The sequence below is a fragment of the Cannabis sativa genome, chromosome 6 (genome assembly GCF_029168945.1).
Source record: "Cannabis sativa cultivar Pink pepper isolate KNU-18-1 chromosome 6, ASM2916894v1, whole genome shotgun sequence".
NCBI classification, from domain to species: Eukaryota; Viridiplantae; Streptophyta; class Magnoliopsida; order Rosales; family Cannabaceae; genus Cannabis; species Cannabis sativa.
Genome location: NC_083606.1, coordinates 46,846,407 through 46,866,867, shown reverse-complemented (window position 1 = coordinate 46,866,867; position 20,461 = coordinate 46,846,407). Strand labels below are relative to the sequence as shown.

Below are 20,461 nucleotides of genomic sequence, written 5' to 3'. Positions count from 1 at the left end.
CTGAAACTCCTTCTTGCTGATGATCTTTCTTCACGATCTTCCTCACTATGATTGAGGTATTGCTTGATGTGTGTGGGCACTACTCATACACTAAGGATTTCGAAATCTCAATGAGGAAGAGAGAGAGAGTGGGTTCAGCCAAAGATAGGGAGAGAGAAGGCTCAAGTTTTTTCTGAAGGAAAAATAGAAAATTTAAGTGTAGAAATTTAGTATCAATTTTCTGAAGCCTTCACTATCTATTTATAGCATTCCACTAGGGTTAGGTTTGAATTATTTGGCATTAAAATAATGAAAAAAATCAGTTTAAATTTCCTACAAAAGTGGCCAGCCCTATACAAGTGGATTTGGGCCTTACTTTTTGCAATTTTGCAGTTTTATCTTTTCTGCATCTGATTTTCTCAAAAATGCCAATTTTCAAATTCAACCATTTAAATGCCAATTCTAACTATTTAATAACTATAAATAATTATTAAATAATATTGTCATTTATCATATTTATTAATTGAACCATACAAAGTATCATAATTAACAAATATGCCCCTATAAACTCTTTCTTTACAATTTCGCCCTTACTTAGTGAAAAATTCACAAATAGACATAGTCTAATTTGAGAATTATAATTGATTAATCAAAACCAATTACATGAGTCTTACAAGCAATATTATCTCAACTAGTGCGGGGACCATGGGTCTATATAACCGAGCTTCCAATAAGTAGATCAAGAATTTAGCACTAAAATTCACTAACTTATTAATCCTTCGTTGAATCCACGCATAGAACTTAGAATTGCACTCTCAGTATATAGAATGCTCTATATGTTCCACCATATAGACACATCATTAGTTATCCATTGTTATAATCCTAATGTGATCAATGATCCTCTATATGAATGATCTACACTGTAAAGGGATTAAATTACCGTTACACCCTACAATGTATTTATTCCTTAAAACACTTGACCCCGTATAAATGATATTTCAGCTAATGTGAAATGAGTACTCCACCATTTATGTTCGTTTGGTCAAGCTCGAAGGAGATCATCCTTTGCTTACTATTCGCCAGATAGAAGCTATAGATTCCATGTTTATGATAGCGCTCCCACTCAATTGCACTACCGTGTTCCCAAAATGTACGTATCACCCTGACCTAAAAGTAGGCTTAACTAACAAATCAAAGAACACGAATAGCCTTTCAAGATTGAGCCTAATCATATCTAGATTAAGATCATTTGATCTAGGATCAACTAGGCGATATTGACTTGAATAGATTTTACGGTAAGTTTAATTAAATCTAAGTCAAAGTTCAATATCGGTCCCTTCCGATGCATACTCCATGCATCCAACCTGAGCTTTACTTTAACCAATGTTCTGGAAAGAACATAGTATTTCTCCAAATACAAGTAAACTCTTGTTGTAGATTATCATATCGCAAAACCCCGTGTCTGATAAATCTAGGAAACTTTATTCACATCGTCATGTTTACTTTCCAATGTGTTGACGGCACAATAAAACGGGGATCAAGTATGTGAAAAGGGTTTCAGATGAATTTATACATTATGTACATATAATCATGAAATAAATCATGTGAACCATGCAACATTAAATGTTATTTCTGATCTATATTAATAAACAAATCTGATTATATTGAAATGAGTTTTATTTAGGGCATAAAACCCAACAGCTCGCTCGTAGCTCGTATACTTAATGGGCAATCTCTTTGTATCAGGCAGAGATGCCATAGATCCATATTTCTAAGTCTAAGTCTTTTCAGACACTCACTTGTAGTTTGCTTCCTTATGGGCAATCTCAATGCCTGTCGGTTGTTGAATAATGGCATGGATACTAGGAGCGGTAGTGTTGTTTTGCATGTTCATTGTTGATTGCTTGCTTGAACTTGTGAATTCCATCCAGAACAAAGTTCTTGGAAGAAAAATTGAATTTTAGTCGGGGAAATGGAGTTTTGGCTCTCAATGAAAGCACCAAAATGTTGACGCTAAAAAGTGACCAACATTAGCTCGCTAGATTGGCGAGATGATTAATAAGTTTAAGTAAATAATTTTGAGATACACACAAAATTAATAGTACTTAACCCCCTACGTCGTGATGGTAATGGAGCTACGTCTACTTAAAATTTTTATTTCTCAAGAGATTACAGAAATAGGTTGTGTTTAAGCTCTAGTTTCTAGAGAGAGAAACTAGAGAGAGTTGCTCTGACCTAGTGGGTAGTTTTCTAAATACAAAAAATAAGCTAAGGGAGATCTCCTTTTACACGTGAAGGAGGCCCACAATGGTTTTACCGTTGATAATGATCTAACAGTGAAAATTAGCTCTTGCTGGTAATGGCCATTTTTCGGAGACCGGTCCCGCTACGGGTAACCCAAAGCTTATTTTCCTAACTCCCTTAAGGGTGAATTTCAACGACGATAAATTTAGAATTACGTCTATAGTGTGAGACATGACTTGATAGAGCATTGAATTAGCTTCAAAACACAAGTTGAATCACGTAATCAGATCAAAAATTAGTGATGTATGGCTGTTTTACTGAAGGCAGTTCATGACCTAGTGACTAGGTTGACATGTAGTGACCAGGTTGACATCCCAATGACCAAGTTGACATCCCAATGACTAGGTTGACATATGACATCAACTTGGATGTTTGGTAAGTTTAGAAACGTCCAAGGGATGTATTTTTTGATGCCTAAGTGATATTTTCACACACTTGACTATTTTTGTGTTTCGGAAAAGTCGGTCACCGATTCTCCGAGATGTTGATGTTCTGTGGAAATGAGGGACTCAAAACTCTTCTTTTTTGAGTGAGATGGAAATGAGAAATGAAAATCGAACTTCATGGATCTTTATTATTGTGAAAAACTAGACAGACGGTCAAAACGCATTAGAATCGGATAGGCAGAACCCAACACACCAGGCCATTTGTCAACATGGGTGCTGGGAACTTACTCCTGAGCTCCCGCAATTTTGTTTTTGATACTTACAAGAATTTTAAACTTGAGGACGAGGCCCCCTACCCTATTTTTGACCATTCCAGAATCAATGGTCGCATCAGATTTGGCATTTGAGCAATTGAAGGGAGCATCCCAGATTGATTGTCAACCTATCATTGTGCCCAACACAAGGTTAACCTGTGCATTGGGCCCTATTTTTAGGGGCTCAAGTTTGTGGTTTTCTTTTTAAGTTTGCTTGAATCATCATTATTTCTAATGACAGAAAAAATTCCCATAATGCTTTTTGCTGAACTTGATCAGAAACAACCCAGGTTGATAATATGTCAACTTGGGCGCTTGGTCCCCCTTTTGGTCCTTTTAAAATTCCATTTTGTCCCCAAAAATAGTCAAAAATCTCAATATTTTCTAAAAACAAAGAAGATGCTCAGAAGTGTTCTCGAAAAACTCCAATTAAAATGGCCCAAGTTGACAAATGTCAACCTACTCGGAGGGCCAACCCCAACTGTCAACCTAGGCGCTGGGCCCTATTTCTGTCACCCATAAATTATTATTTCTTCTTCTAAAGGACTTATTTCCTTGTTCTTTTATTAAGATAAAGAAGATGCAAACGTCGAATCTTCGATCGAATACTTGGAAGGTGCCCAGATTGACAGATTGTCAACCTAGGCGTTGGGTGCTCGGGGCCCAAAGGCTCTGAGTGCTCAAAAAGTCAACTTGCTCCGATAACGATTATGATACCTCAAATCGTTGGAAATATTTTACCAGGATCTAGATTTACTACCATGTATGTTTCATTAACATCCTAATATAAATTCTAAAACAATGAAATAAACACATATAAAGTTTAGGAAACCTTACATTGGGTGCAGCGGAATATAATGACTCCTTCCGTTCAGATCTCTAGCCCTTGATTCCTTTCTGTAGCAGAGCATCACCAAGATCTGAACCTGGATCTCTTTCTCTCCTTCCTTTGATGCTGATTCTCCTTCTTGCTAATTGGATTCTTCACAATCTTCCACACTATGATTGAGATACCACTTGATGTGTGTGGGCACTCACTCATTCACTCAAGGTTCAAAAATTTAGAGAAGAAAAGAGAAGAAGAGGGTGGCGGCTATGGTATAGAATAGGAGGCTCAACTTTCATCTGACAGAGTTAAGTGTAAATGTGAGTCATCACTATCTATTTATAGGTAACCACCTAGGTTTAGGTTAGAATTATTTGGCATTAAAATAATGAAAAAACATAAGATAAAAGCCATTAAGTGTGGTCGGCCACGGGCTTTAAATATTGGGCCTCACTTATGCAATTTTGCTGTTTTATCATTTTTGCATCTCATTTTCTCAAAAACGCCGATTTTTAAATTCAACCATTTAAATGCCAATTCCAATTATTTAATAACTAAAAATTAATTATTAAATAATATTGTCATTTAATATATTTATTAATTAGACATATAAAGTCTCTTAATTAACAAATAAAACCTAGAATCTCTTTTCTTCATAATTTTTCCCTTGCTTAGTGAAAATTCATAAACTAGACATAGTCTAACTTTAGAATTATAATTGATTAATCAAAATCAATTAATTAACTGAGTCTTACAAGCAGTATGGTATCAACTAGTATGGGGACCATGGGCCTATATAACCGAGCTTCCAATAAGCCGAACCGAATTTACCAAGTAAATTTCCTAACTTATTAATTCCTTATTGAATCCACACTTAGAACTTAGAATTGCACTCTCAGTCATATAGAACGCTCTATATGTTCCAAGATATAGATACGCTATTAATTATCCATTGTTATAATCCTAATTTGATCAATGACCCTCTAATAGATGATCTACATTGAATAGGGACTAAAATACCGTTACACCTTCAATGTATTTTATCCTTAAAACACTTAGCTCTGTATAAATGATATTTCAGCGAAGTGAAATGAGATCTCAACCACTTATCTCTGTTTATCCAAGCTCGAAGGATATCATCGTTTCACTTCTAAATTCCTATAGAAGTTATAGGCTACATATTTATATTAGCGCTCCCACTCAATTATACTATCATGTTCCCAAAATGTACGTATCACCCTGACCAGAAAGTAGGCTTAACTAACAAATCAAAGAGCATGTATAATACTCTTGAGATGGAACCTAACCATATCAGGATTAAGATCATTTGATCTAGGATCAACGGGTGATATTGAATTGAATAGATATTACGGTAAATTTTAATATATCTAATCAAAGTTCAATATCGGTCCCTTCCGATGTATACTCCATACATCCGATACTGGTAAACTTTGACAATGCCCTGGAAAGGACATACCACTTATCCAAGGTGTAAGAATACATATCGCTGATTATCATGCCAGTCTAAATCCAGTGAACTGACAAATCAGGGAATAAACTTTCGAACATATAATCAAGATTATACTCCACTGTGCCAACAACACTATAATCATTAACAAATTCATATGTTCTGGACTTAAATAGAATTTATACATTATATATATAATCATGAAATAAATCATGTGAACCATGCAACAGGAAATGTTATTTCTGATCTTTATTAATAAGTAAATCTGATTATATTAAAATGGGTTTTATTTAGGGCACAAAACCCAACACAAATATGTCTGTGGCATGTCTGGTTTGTGTTCCAATGTAATTTTTGACTGTTTTGTACTATGACGGCCCCAAAAACTTAAACCCTAGTTGAGGATGTCAACCTAGGCGCCGGGTGAAACCCTAGGTGCCTTGGTTGGCTTCCGAGTTGTAGGTTCATGTAATTTCGTTTGTCAGGTCTTCGATTAGGTTGCTCCATGTCTTCATTGTACAAAATACTGAGAGATAGTGAGTTGCATTGAAGTTATTGAAGTTCGAACTTCCATTCTAGAGTGCCTGAAGTGAACTTGGGCGCAGGGCTAGGGGCCCCTCCCAGGTTAACCTGCTATGACTCGGGACTACTCAACTCCGAGATGCCATCTTTCTTGCCACGTGTCAAACATTGATGTCCACATCATCAGGGCTGCTCTTTGTGTAAACAAGAACTATAATATAATGGCTACACCATATTTTTATAGAGGTTCGACCCCAATTTAAGTGATAATAGTCTATTCCCCTTTTGGTTGTATGTATTCTTATTTCAACACTCAAGATCACAAGAATAGCTTAGGTGAGTTTCTTGAGAGCAAAGAAAATTACATAAGTATTTCTGCACAGTTTCTACTTACAAAAAAAATTTTGAAACCTTTCCATTAAGATGTGAGGCTTATATTGTTGGGTTTTATGCCCTAAATAAAACTCTCTATAATCTGATTAGTTATCAATATAAGAAATTTGAAGTGATTGATGTTTGCATGAATTTTACATGCTAATGGTTTAATATGTTTGTTACATTTACACACAAAATCAGTTAAATCCAGATCATATGTTTATTTACAATTACAGTATCGTCAACACAGTGGAATGTGATTGTGATCATATGAATCAAAAGACTTGGTCCCTGTTTCATCAGTGTTATTAGATTTACACTAATGTGATAATCAGCGATGATGTATACTTACACTTGGAGTAAGTGTTATGTTCTTTCCAGGACATTAGTAAAGTATACTAGTTTTGAATGTATGGAGTATACATTGGACAGGACCGATATTGCAACTAAGTTAAGATATTACAAACTTACCGTTATATATATCTTTCCAAGTCAATATCAGTAGTTGATCTTAAGATTAAAAGAATCTAAATCCTGATATGCTTAGGCTCAACTCAGGAGTGCTATTCATGTTCTTTGATTTAATAGTTAAGCCTACTTTTAGGTCAGGGTGATACGTATATTTTGGGAAAATGATAGTATGATTGAGTGGGAGTGCTAAACATAAATATGGAATCTATAGCTTCTACTGGTGTATAGAAGTCAAGTGATGATTCCCTTCGAGCTTAGCAAATAGAAGTAAATGATGAGCTCTTCTTTAACTGAGTAATTATTAGATAACTAAACACCATTTACAGGTAGCTAAGTGTTTTAAAGGGAAAAATACATTGAGGGGTGAGAACGGTAAAGAAATCCCATCTCGATGTAGATCATCTATATAGAGGATCTTTAAATCACAATAAGATTATAACAATGGTTAAATGAGATAGCATACTGATATCGTGGAACATATAATATTCTCTATATAAGTCTGAGAGTGCAATTCTAAGTTCTAAGAGTGGATTCAACGAAGAATTAAGAAGTAGGAATTTACTTAGTAAATTCGGTTCACTTATTGGAAGCTCAGCATATAGATCCATGGTCCCCATTCTAGTTGAGAACATTCTGCTTGTAAGACTCATTAATTGATTCGTGATTGATCAATTATAATTCTAAAGTTAGACTATGTCTAATTTTATGAATTTTCACTAAGTAGGGGTGAAATTGTAAAGAAAAGAGTTTCTAGGTTTATTTATTTATTAATGGACTTTATATGTCTAGTTGATAATTAAATTAAATGACAATATTATTTAATAATCTATTTTAGTTATTAAATAATTAGTTTTGGCATTTAAAAGGTTAGAATTGGAAAATTGGCGTTTTTGAGAAAATAGAAATAAAATTTGTTAAAACTGCAAAATCAAGTAGGGCCCACTAACACACCATGGCCGGCCACTAATTGAGATTTTTCAAATTAATATTTTCATTATTTTAATGCCAAATAATTCCTAACCTAAGCCTAGTAGTTGCCTATAAATAGAAAGTGATGGCTCAGTCAAAAAACACATCTTTGAATATCATCTTCTGACAGAAATTTCTCTCTTCAGAAAACTGAGCCTTCCCCACTTTCTATACCTAGCCGAAACCATCCCTTTCTTTTCCCTTCATCAATTTCGTGACCCTAGTGAAAGAGTAAGTGCCCACACACAGCAAGCAATAACTCAATCATAGATTGGAAGACTGTGAAGGATCGAACTTGAAGAAGAAGGACATTCGGGCTCAGATCTTGATTATACTCTGCTACAGAAAGGATACAAGGGTTAGAGATCTGAGCGGAAGGAGACATTAATTCCACTGCATCAATGTAAGGTTTTCTTAACTTTATATGTGTTTAGTTTATCGTTTTAGAAAGTTCATATTTATGGTGTTTAAACAACATACTTGTGAGTAGATCTAAAATCTTAGTAAAATAAATATCCAACATATATTTAGATGGAGGATGTAATCAATTAGTATTTATTGCTGATATCCACACCCCAATCAATGTCCTTGATTTTTGGGATTGGATAAGATTCAAATAAATGAAGATCTTTAACATTGAATGAGGTGACTTTGATACGGTCTTCACTTTTTTTTTTTTTTTTGGGGGGGGGGGGGGGGGGGGGGAGCACAGGTTTATGTCTGAGGTCCCTAGTATGGTGCTATGTTAGCTTGTTTCCTTTTTGTGAAGTATGTCTTGTACCCGAGTAAATCTTATGTGCAAGAGTTGTTCCACAAGATAATGAGCTTAGGTGAGATAACCCTTCCTCCGTACCCTGATTGTATGTCGCCTAGGTCTACATGAGGGGGGCGCCAACATAGGTATACCAATGCTCCCAGAATGGTGTTTACCTATGGAAGGAAAAATCTTTAAGTTGTTGAAACACTTAGTTAAATTCTCGTGCATGATTTACTTTAAGAAGGTCTTAGATTATGGAGTTTGGAAGATAGCTTAATATCGAAAAATTGGACTCCAAAATCTACTTGGGGAACAAAGTAATGCCACCCAAGTGGTAAAGCTGCATACCTGGGCAGCATAGTATATGCTTCTATGCTGCCCAAGTGTGTGCTCCCCACCTGGGCACTTTGGACATCACTTTTCCTTCTTGCAGAGCGTATCAGATCACTTTTTGTGAAGGCGACTTGGAAGTGAAAAAATGCACCCCAAAGACCACCTTGGAGGCACATGTATGTCGCCCAGGTGTTAAAAATTTCTACATGGGTGGCATACACTAGCATATGACGCCTAGGTGCATCACCTAAGGTATGCTAAACTTCGTTTCTTGATTTTTCTTGCCAGTGTACTTCGCAGGCCTTCTTCAAGATGATGCGTCTTCTCATTAATTACGTGCTACATCACTTAGCCAAAGAAAAATTAAGAAATTATTATTTTTGAAAATAAAATGTAATTATTATTATTTTTTATAATTTATTTAAAAAAATATTCAATTATTTTAAATATTTAAATTTAAGTTATTAATTTTTCTTAAAGATAGATTCGTGGAGTATGCAGGTTTAACTGCAAAACCACGTAAAAATATTTGGTGTTATTATTATATTAAATTATATACCTATAATTTCTATAATTAATTTATTATGTAAAAGACTTATTATTAGTTAACGAAAATCTGCGTTAACAAGATTAAAAATAAAAATTAAATTATTTTAAAATATTAATATTTTAATGAAATTATTTTCTTTTTTTTTAAAAAAAAAACAAAAAGTCAAACCTATCTTTCTATATATGTTATAGCTAGATTATAGCTTATGGCATAAATTAACAAGTAGGATTTTTAAGTCTATTAATATATCAGAACAGTAGATATGACATTTTGCATTATTATATTTATATTTAAATATGTATATTCATTTATATAAAGAATCGTGTGAGAGTCGAATTTTCTTGGAGATATTGATCATATAGTCATGGAGAGTAGTGATCAACAGGAGTTGGTAGGCACTAACATCGAATTGAACTGGCAAATTAATTTCTATAAAATTTTATTTATATATGTCACCCCCCTCAGAAAGAACTTTTATAAATAAATATATATTAACTGGTTCTTTGGTAGATAATTTTAATCTATGTACGTAATTATACATACAATTTTGTCTCACCTCTTGTTTCCACTTATTTTCCATCTTAATAAACAAATGATTTTTTTTTTGTCCATATCTGTCCCTTCAATCCTGGCCTTTCATCTTAATTTAAATTAAACTATATAAGAATAAATTAAAGGTAAACTAATTTAAATGTCCAAGCACAAATGGGGCACGTATGTGGTTTTTAATTGCTATCAAATGAATGTCTTCGAATCATGAAATATATATAAGTATATCCTCGTATAAATAAAAAGAAAATATTTATTTCTTCTAGTTTTTAATTTGTAGAACATGGTAAAGGAATATTGCCTTATATTTTGATTGTCAATATTAATTATATTAAATGGTAAGCCAGAGTGTGATCGGACAAAGAAAAATTCTTTGGTCCAACAGCAACAGTTTCGATCATTTGTCAACACTAATCATTTGTGTGCCTATATAAATAGGACTTCAAAACAACCAATATTCGTAGAAAGTATATTTGCTCTAATATATTTTAATAAATATATATTGATCAAAATGGGAAGTCCTCGAAGCTCGATTCTTGCTCTTTCAGCCATTGTTCTTGTTCTGGCGTTGTTCGTGGCAGCAGCTACTGCTCAATCAAAGCTTAGCAATGACTTCTACAAAAACTCATGTCCAAATGTGGAATCTTTAGTCCGATCGGCCGTCAACAACAAATTCCGACAGACATTTGTCACTGCTCCAGCCACCCTTCGACTCTTTTTCCACGACTGCTTTGTTCGGGTTCGTAATATCAATGAGCTTAAACTAACTATACAGCTCTTAAATGCATGTATTAATTAATTGGTTAATTAACATATGTGAAGATGTGTATTTATGTTATAATTTAGGGGTGTGATGCTTCGGTTATGCTGTCATCACCAAATGGAAACGCAGAGAAGGATCACCCAGACAATCTTTCTCTAGCTGGAGATGGTTTTGACACTGTCATTAAAGCCAAGGCAGCTGTTGACAGAGACTCTCGTTGCAGGAACAAAGTCTCATGCGCTGATATCCTAGCTCTTGCCACCAGAGATGTCGTCGTCCTGGTAATTTTTAAGTGGTCAAAATTAGCTTTATGTATAAACATAAGTATGTGTTTGGTACGAACATATATATAACAAATTAACAAATAAATGGCGCATAGATCATTACATGCACATGAAGCAAAATATAAATAACTTAATAAACTATAATTAACTATGTGTGTATGGGCAGACTGGGGGGCAATCTTACAAAGTGGAATTGGGAAGAAGAGATGGGAGAATTTCTTCTAAGTCCAGCGTACAAAATCAGCTTCCTCACCCAAACTTTAACTTGAACCAACTCAACTCCATGTTTGCATCTCATGGTCTTACCCAAAAAGATATGATTGCTTTATCAGGTATAACCCCATAAAAACTCTAAACTAACGCCTAGTTGTTTTTTTTATTTCTATTTTTCTCTGAGAAAGCATACCTATGTATCTTTTTCAGTTATCGTCAAATTTTAATTATGATTTTATATTTTTACAATATTCTAGCTAACAAGCAAAGCTAACTTAATAAACTTCAACGGCTGAAACTGTAGGTGCCCACTCAATTGGTTTCTCACACTGTAGTAAAATGTCGAACCGAATTTACAACTTCAGCCCGAAAACTGGGAGAACTATTGACCCAACACTCAACAGAAATTACGCTTTACAACTGAGACAAATGTGCCCTAGAAATGTGGACCCTAGAATCGCCATTAACATGGACCCCACAACCCCAAGGACGTTCGATAATGCTTACTACAAAAACCTTCAGCAAGGAAAAGGGCTCTTCACTTCTGATCAAATTTTGTTTACAGACAACAGATCAAAGTCTGTTGTAAACAGCTTCGCTTCCAGCCCTGCAGCCTTCAACAAGGCCTTCGCTGAAGCCATGACCAAGCTTGGTAGAGTTGGCGTTCTTACTGGCAAACAAGGCGAAATTCGAAAGGATTGCACCCGTCCCAACTAGAATTTTATTCCATGTACTTCCTAAATAATTATTGTTTGTTTTAATAAAGATGTGAATGCCTGAATAAAGTTCTTGCTGTTAGAACTACTTTTTGCTCATCTATGAGAAACAGAAATGTACAAGACACAATAATAAATTAACAAGACTACTAAATGTTTAGTCTTTTTTTTCCTTTTTTTTTTATCTATGTTAGCCTTGTTTAAATATGACCAATAACTATAATTCCGAATTGATTCTAATTAAAAATAAACTATTATGATTAATTAACTTAATATTTTAGACAAGATCTGAACATCATTTAGTTATCAAATTACATTTAGTACAGAATAAATTAATAAATAAATAAAAAAGTCAGATAACAGAATTATGTGCCCTGATGGGTCTGTTGCCGTTATGCTCCAACTGTTTTTCTCTTTTCATCTGATCAATTACAACTGCTACTTCACCGGACTTTTTTGAAATTCTGCCTCTGTAACTACTCCCGCCCACCACCTCTTATCGATTCCTTCCACAACAACCACTCCTCACGGTGTCTTCCTCCCACTCCCTTTCTTCCCTACCTTCTCCGTCACCATGGAACCTCTCTCAACTGATCTCAACTCCACACTTTCACTCACTGAGGAAGAAAGTTCCATTGTTAACCTGCCTGATTTCCCTTCTCATCAACCCACATCACGATCTCCTCATGTTCTCCTAGCCCGTGTTCTAACCGGAAACACCATTTACAAGCCCCATTTCTATGAACAAATGTCTAGCCATTGGAAAGGAAGATTCCCTGCCATTATTACAGACTACAACTCTGATATTTTCCACATCTCCTTCGGCTGTGAAGGCGACAAACGCAGGGTACTCAATAAAGAGCCATGGCATTTTCAGAATCACCTTATCATTCTGTACACACCAGGTGTTCTGCAAAATGTCACAAAGGAAGATATGATATTTACAAGCTTTTGGGTTCAGATATATCGCCTCCCTTTTCTCAGTAAAACCAAGGCGTTGGCTGAAGCGCTTGGTAACATAATTGGGGAATTTATCGAAGTTTTTGAAGACTCAACTAATGAAGGATGGGGGCCCTTTTTGCGTGTCCGAGTTAAACTTTCTGTTGCTAAACCATTACCAAGAGGACAAATGATTAAACTCCCAAAAGTGAAGGACGAATTCTGGATTGACTATCGCTATGAACGTATTCCTGAATTTTGTTTTGAATGTGGGTGTCTCGGCCACCCCTTTGAGCAATGCATAGCGTTTATGGAACGCATCGATAGCGGAAATGATGATGATTTGCCATATGGCCCGTGGCTTAAGGGTGCAAGACTTCCTGCAAATAACTATGATCGCTACCGTACGGACTTTAGCAAAGGCAATGTCTGGCCTCTTACTACTAGGCTTGCTAGACGGGCACTCACCGCCACTTTGCCTACACTCTCCTCTCGCTCCTCACCCGCCCCTGCCTTTCTTTTTGAAGGAGAATCATCCACCCCTATGCAGCCTTTGCAAACACCATCTCACTCCTCTGTTAGGCCGAACCTCATCTCACCATCCACAAATCCCACTATCATCTCACATAGTGCACCTCCAACTACTACTCACCCATTAAACCCCCCCACTATCACCCCTGTGCATTGCCGGCCTGCCTCCTCAAATGTAATACATAATTCAACTCCACTAACCACTTCCAACTTGCCACCATCAAATTCCAACCCTCCACCTGACCCTTTTAATCAATCTAACCCAACTGTTAAAGACTTATCCCATGTATATATACCTTATGTGGGTCCTTCTCCTTTGGCCCCTAATCTCTTTGCAACTTACCCCCCTGCCATAAATTCTCATACTATGATTCCACCTACAACACCACTTCCTTCCCACATTCCAACCACCCCTTTATCCACCTTTGCACCGGCTAAACTCTCCCATACCTCTAGTTTTTTCCAACAAACACATGACTATGCTACTGTTGATAAGGAAAATTCAGAGCCCAACATCACTCCCAAACGACCAAGTTCCAATCTCTCCTTGCGAAAAATGCTCAAGAGATGCCGTGGCCTAGATGGTTCAACTTCTTCCAACCTGTCAATGGAAGATGTTCAAGAGGATCAAGTTTCCATTACACTGGATTCGAACCCCTCAATCGACTTTGATGCGGAGGTTGCTTTGCAACCCCGCAACTCATTATGAAACTCATAAGTTGGAATGCCCGGGGTTTGGGGAACCCGAGTGCATTACGCCACCTACGATTGCTTGTTCAACAACAATCGCCCCATGTTTTGTTTCTTATGGAAACAAAACTTGCTGATAACTCTATTACAAGATTGCGTCATTTGTTAAAGTTTTCTAACGGTTTGGAAGTTGCTCGGATTGGGTTAAGTGGTGGAATTATGCTTCTTTGGTCTGATGAAATTGATGTTACTTTGCTGAATATGGGGCCGACTTTTTTTGACTGCTACATGAAGTTCGATGGCAGTCCAAGCTTCCATTTTACGGGGTTTTATGGAGCTCCCGATCTTGCTAGTAAATCTGCCTCCTGGACTCTTTTTCAGCGTTTTGGTGATGTTGCTCCTCTCCTCCCATGGCTTGCAATTGGAGACTTCAATGAAATATTATCTAACAATGATAAATCCGGAGGAAGTTTGAGACGTGAGTCACACATGGATGCGTTTAGAACATCATTAGACAAATGTTTTCTGCAAGAAGTACCTTACAATGGTGATCCTTTCACTTGGACAAAGAATCGTGCTACTCCTCATGGCCTTAAAGAACGTCTTGATTGGTGCTTCATCAATAATAAATGGTCGTCTCACTTTCACCTACCCACTGTTGATCATCTTGATTATTTCAGCTCAGATCATAGAGCCTTAGCTGTGAGTTTTTCCTTCCTTTCTCAGACCGAAACTCCAGCAAGGAGTAAGAGCAGATTTCGTTTTGAAAAGCTTTGGCTTGCTGACCCAGAAAGTGCTGAAATCATTATGAAAAGTTGGAACTCCAGTTTTATTTCTGATCCCATTACTACCGTGCTAGACAACCTCAGCACTTGTGCAACAAATTTGCAAAGTTGGCACATCGGAAAGTATGGAAAAATGAAGAAGAATATTAATTCTCTCCAGTCTAAAGTGGCTGACTTGAATAACTCAAACTCCAGCAGCTCCGATCACTATCAAGAGTTACACAATGCAGAAACTGTCCTTGAGGATCTTTTGGAGCAAGAAGAGGTGTATTGGCAACAACGTTCAAGGGTTGATTGGCTTTCTTGTGGGGACCGTAATACGAAGTTTTTTCATGCTAAAGCTTCCTCCCGAAAATCAAACAACAAAATAAAGTTTCTACACAACTCTTTGGGTCAAAAAGTATACTCTAAAGGAGATATTGCAGCTGTTGTGCAAGCCTTTTACTCTGACCTTTTCTCATCCGCATCTGTTGATGAAGAAGCTCTCAACTCTACTCTCTCATGCATTCCTACCACGGTCAGTGCTGAATTAAATGCATCTTTAGTTAAGCCATTTACTCCGGATGAAGTATATACGGCGTTACACTCAATGGGTCCTGACAAAAGCCCGGGAATTGATGGCATGTCGGCTATGTTTTATCAGAAAAACTGGACAATCGTTGGTGATTTGGTGACTAAAGTTGTTCTAAGCATTCTCAATGACAATGCCGACCCTACTGCTTTAAACAAGACCCTCATTACACTAATCCCAAAGGTTAAGAAGCCTCAACATATACAAGAGTATCGCCCAATTAGCCTCTGCAATGTCATCTCGAAGCTTGTTACTAAGGTTCTTGTTTCTCGATTTAAATTGGCCCTCCCTCTCGTTATCTCTGAGGAACAAAGTGCCTTTCTACCGAATCGCCTCATCACTGATAATGTCCTGGTTGCTTTTGAGTTGGTGCATGCTATTAAAAATAAAACTGCGGGACGTAATGGCGTTGCTTCTTTCAAGCTAGACATGAGTAAGGCCTTCGATCGAGTTGAGTGGAAGTTTATTGAGGAAGTTATGAGGAAAATGGGGTTTGCCGAGCGATGGATCTCTCTTATCATGAGCTGCCTTACTACCAATAACTTCTCTTTTATCATTAATGGAGAAGTTATGGGAAATTTAACACCATCTAGAGGGCTTCGGCAGGGCTGTCCCTTATCCCCATATTTGTTCCTAATTTGTTCTGAAGGGTTCTCACGATTGCTTCAGCATGAGCAAGATAGTAACAACTTAATGGGTTTCAAGCTAACAAGACACGCTCCTCCTATCACTCATTTATTTTTTGCTGATGATAGCCTTCTTTTTTGTCAAGCTAATGAGAGGTCATGCTTAGCCATTAAAAGAGTTTTGGACACTTATCATAAGGCCTCTGGACAAGAGCTCAACCTTGACAAATCGGTAATGTCTTTCTCTCCAAACACAACTCTGGCTGCACAAGTTTTTTTCCATCAACAACTTTCCATGCCTATTTGTGAATGTCATGAAAAGTATTTGGGATTGCCCTCTTACTCTGGCCGTGATAAAAAGGAAATGTTCAGCAATATCAAAGAGCGAATTTGGAAGCTTATGAACTCTTGGAATGAAAAAATATTTTCTGCGGGTGGCAAGGAGATCCTTTTAAAAGCTGTAGTGCAATCGATCCCTACCTATGCAATGAGTTGCTTTCGGTTGCCAGCCTATTTTTGCAAGCAAGTTGAATCAATGATGGCCAACTTCTGGTGGGGTTTAACTGAAAATGGTTCTCGGATACATTGGCGATCATGGAATCTACTCTGCAAGTCTAAACTGGAAGGGGGTATGGGATTTCGGTCTTTCATCCACTTCAACCAGGCGTTGTTAGCAAAACAAGCATGGCGCATTTTCGAAAAGCCACATTCTCTTCTTGGCCGAATCCTGAAGAGCAGGTACTTCCCAAACAATAACTTTCTTGAAGCATCCTTGGGTCATTCTCCCTCTCTCACATGGCAAGGAATCCACTGGGCTCGTGAGCTTCTCATTAAGGGTTTGAGATGGAAAGTAGGCGATGGCCGACATATCCAATCAGGTTCTGACCCATGGATACCAGGTCACAATACTTTTCTGCCCTTTCATTACTCTGGGCCGTCGAATGGGGTTGTCTCTAATTTGATTACTGATGAGCGTCAATGGGATTTACCTTTACTTAAACAGTTTTTTTCAGCTTTGGATGTGGAAAGAATTTTATCTGTGCCTCTGAGTTTTTTTAGCAGCAGAGATGTTCTCATATGGCACCATCATAGCTCTGGTCTTTATACCGTTAAATCGGGATACCATCTTGCTGCTGACATGGATATAATTGATCAAAGTTCCAGCTCTAATAGAGACTCTCATTGGTGGAAATTTTTTTGGTCATTGCAACTCCCTCCGAAGGTGAAAATATTTGCTTGGAGAGCTATACATGATGCCCTTCCGGTTGCAACCTCCCTTGTGAAAAGAAAAGTAATCACGGATTCTACTTGCTCGGTTTGTCAACAAGCTTGGGAATCGGTGGGACATGCCCTCTTCTCTTGCAAATATGCCAAGGCTGTGTGGCGTCATTCCAATCTGGTTTTTGATTGGCGCCTCTCTGCTGCCATGTACAAAGGAGATTACATACTTCATCTCTCCACAATATACTCAAAAGCTGAAATGGAGCAAATCTTTTGCTCACTTTGGACGATATGGACAGAGCGCAATCGGATTGTGCATGGTCACAAGGCACGTCCAGCTAAGGATCTTGCTTCTTATGCTGTCACTTACCTGTTGAACTACCGAAATGCACAACAACGGGTTCGACTTAATGACCCTGCTGCTACTTGCACATCCCAGCCACCACAGCAGTCCTCGGCCTCTGTTCTTTTACCTCCTGCATCGTACCAGCAGCCCCAGCCCCAAGTTGTTCCTGCTGCTCAACAATGGCGCCCACCAGAAGCAAATAGTTACAAATTAAATGTTGACGCTGCCATTGATGTACACCAGAAGGTAATCGGGATTGGTGCTATCATTAGAGACTCAAACGGTAATGTTGTTGCTGCTTATTCCAAACAACAGCCAGGCCATTTCAGCTCACATGAAATGGAAGCCATTGCTCTTTTTCAAAGTTTGAATTGGGTTATCCAGCAACAATTGCCTATATCTCTGGTTGAATCTGATGCACTTATGGTTGTCAATGCATTACGAGCTCCCTTCAATTCAATCTCATCTTTTCATGATTTGATTGTAGATGTTTTATGTCTTTTATCCTTTCTCCCTGATGTAACTATCACACATGTCAAACGGGAAGCCAATATGGCTGCCCATTGCTTGGCAAAGTTTGCGTTAGGGGTGGATGAGGCTTGTTCCTGGTTTGAGGAAATCCCTCCACCAATTTACTCTGTTATTGTAAATGAATTCTCTTCTTAATTTATAATAACAAGTATTTTCACTCAAAAAAAAAAAAAAAAATTAATAAATAAATAAAATAAAGTTTATGGGGCGGGACTAAAGCTGTACATACAGACGGTCTAGCCCGTCCCCGGCCTATTTTTATAAAAGCCCATTTTTTTATGTGAGCCCAGCCCGATCCATTTTATAAAATAAGTTGGGCCGAATGTGGCTCATATTTTCAAAATAAACACAGCTCATCCCATAAGCAACAAGAGGAATTAGAGGAAATTAGACTATACTTCTTTTATATTGTCTTCTTTTATTTTTACCCTTTTTTTTAAACTTTATCATTTTTACCTACATTTCTAAATACTCTACCAATTTTACCCATGTCTTCAAATACTCTCCATTCCCCTGTAATTCGAATTTGGCTAACTCTCTCTCAAACCTATCTCCACTGTTCCAAAAAACAATGCTAGTACCATCGAGATCTTCAAAGTTTAGCGCTTATCGTCTAGGGCTTCAAGGATTCGTAACTACCATTTCAGCCATTTGATTATTGTACCGTCTACGGTTTCAGGTTATTGTTTTAAGTGGGGTATTATTTTTATTATGGTTCTCACTGATTAGTGTGTTTTGATTGTAATAAAATTTGGAGGATTTGTAATGTGTTGATTTTGAACCAGAGAAAGTTTGTTTAGCCTTTGTGGAGCGAGGTAATTATTTTACAATTCATGTGTTTGATGAAAGTCCTCAATTATAAAAACCTTCCATTTGTTTTATTTTTAATTTTCATCTCATTGTTTGTGACTGTGATCATTATTTGTATTTGTTAACTCAATTCTGAGATTTTGTATTATGTGATATTTTTTATAAACCTACAACATCACTAATCTTAGTGCTTCCTAAGATCACCATAGTTTACATCTTTATATATAATGTTTGATGGTCTAGTTTGTTTATATTCCCACTCGAGTAATTAATGGTTTCCTTAATCGATCAATGTGTACATGTAGTTGAGCATCAAATCATTATTTTTGGTAGCCTATTAAGTTGAATTCAGATTTATATGAGAGTAATTTCCATGTAAATTTTTTGGTTTTTTGTTTTTACTCTATTTCTAGGAATTGAATGAGAGGTGCATACACACATTATAGAATGAGAAATAGCATAGATATAATGAATTCAAAAAAAGTTATTATATATGTCGTGATCATAATTTCTGACAACAATAACTTAAGTATATTTTAATTTACTTATAAAAGTCAATTAGGATGTATAATTGCTTCAATCAAAACTTATTTAGTCCATGATACCAGAAGATTTTTTTCTATACATAGTATTCCTCTGTGAAACAACCATCTGAGTAATAAGTATCACAATTAGAGAGACCATTATTAACATATAGAATTTTAACATATGTTCTTACATAAATTTATTTGCAGGCTTTGCAAAAGATTGTGTTGTATGTGCAGGAACTACTGATAGCATAGCAGCCTTCCTTGCTGCTCTAGCCACAAAAGAATGTGTTTTATCTGAGTCAACATGATGTGACATACCAATCACACCACACAATCCATGTTTCAATTTAAATATCAGTTAACTTTAGATATTAGGACAAGAAAAACTGACTGGTATTTTTTTTTAAATATCAGATAGCCCTTAATAATAGTTTTTATATATATATATGGGGAGACTCTGATTAGCAAACTCAATACAATATAAGCAACATACCCCTCTTTTCTTAGATCAAATATATGACATTTGTTCATTAAGCTGTGTTGTTAGCCTTTAGCGTTATAGGTTTTGTCCAAAGCTATTCAGCCACAATCAAAAACGTTAGAACATAATTACACAACTTATTTAGGTAAACACCATATTTAAGATAAATTAGAGCATAATTTATTATTAAAAAGGTAAACCACTACCTTAAAATAAGATAAATAACATGTTTTATTTAGGTAAACGCATTACCTTAAATTAAGGTAAATGACATGCCTTATTAAGCAAATTTTCTACCAAGGTAAACAACACGTCTTATATAAGTAAACACTGTGTCTTTCAAATCAAAATATAATCTATCATTAAAAAGGTAATCTACTATCTTATAAAAAAAAAAAAAAAAAAAAAAAGTAAGCGACACACCTTATTTGGGTAAACACCATGCCTTTAATAAAGTGAACCAAAATCATAATAAAATTAAACTATTACCTTAAATAAAGTAAATGATAAACATCGTGCCTCAAATAAAGTAAAGAAAAATATAATTTATCATTATAAGGGTAATTTATTACCTTAAATAATGTAAACGACATGTGTTATTTAAGTAAACTCTGTGCCATA

The 20,461-nt window shown here is 36.3% G+C and overlaps 1 protein-coding gene across 1 annotated transcript; it reads left to right on the top strand.

Moving 5' to 3' along the window:
- Positions 1 to 10,252: 10,252 nt before the first annotated feature.
- LOC115725721 (peroxidase 45) lies at positions 10,253 to 11,962 on the top strand. Its single transcript, XM_030655317.2, has 4 exons — positions 10,253 to 10,542; positions 10,650 to 10,847; positions 11,017 to 11,182; positions 11,368 to 11,962. Exons 1-4 carry the CDS (start codon positions 10,315 to 10,317, stop codon positions 11,778 to 11,780), a joined length of 1,005 nt encoding a protein of 334 aa, XP_030511177.1. The 5' UTR covers positions 10,253 to 10,314; the 3' UTR covers positions 11,781 to 11,962.
- The last annotated feature ends 8,499 nt before the right edge of the window (positions 11,963 to 20,461 follow it).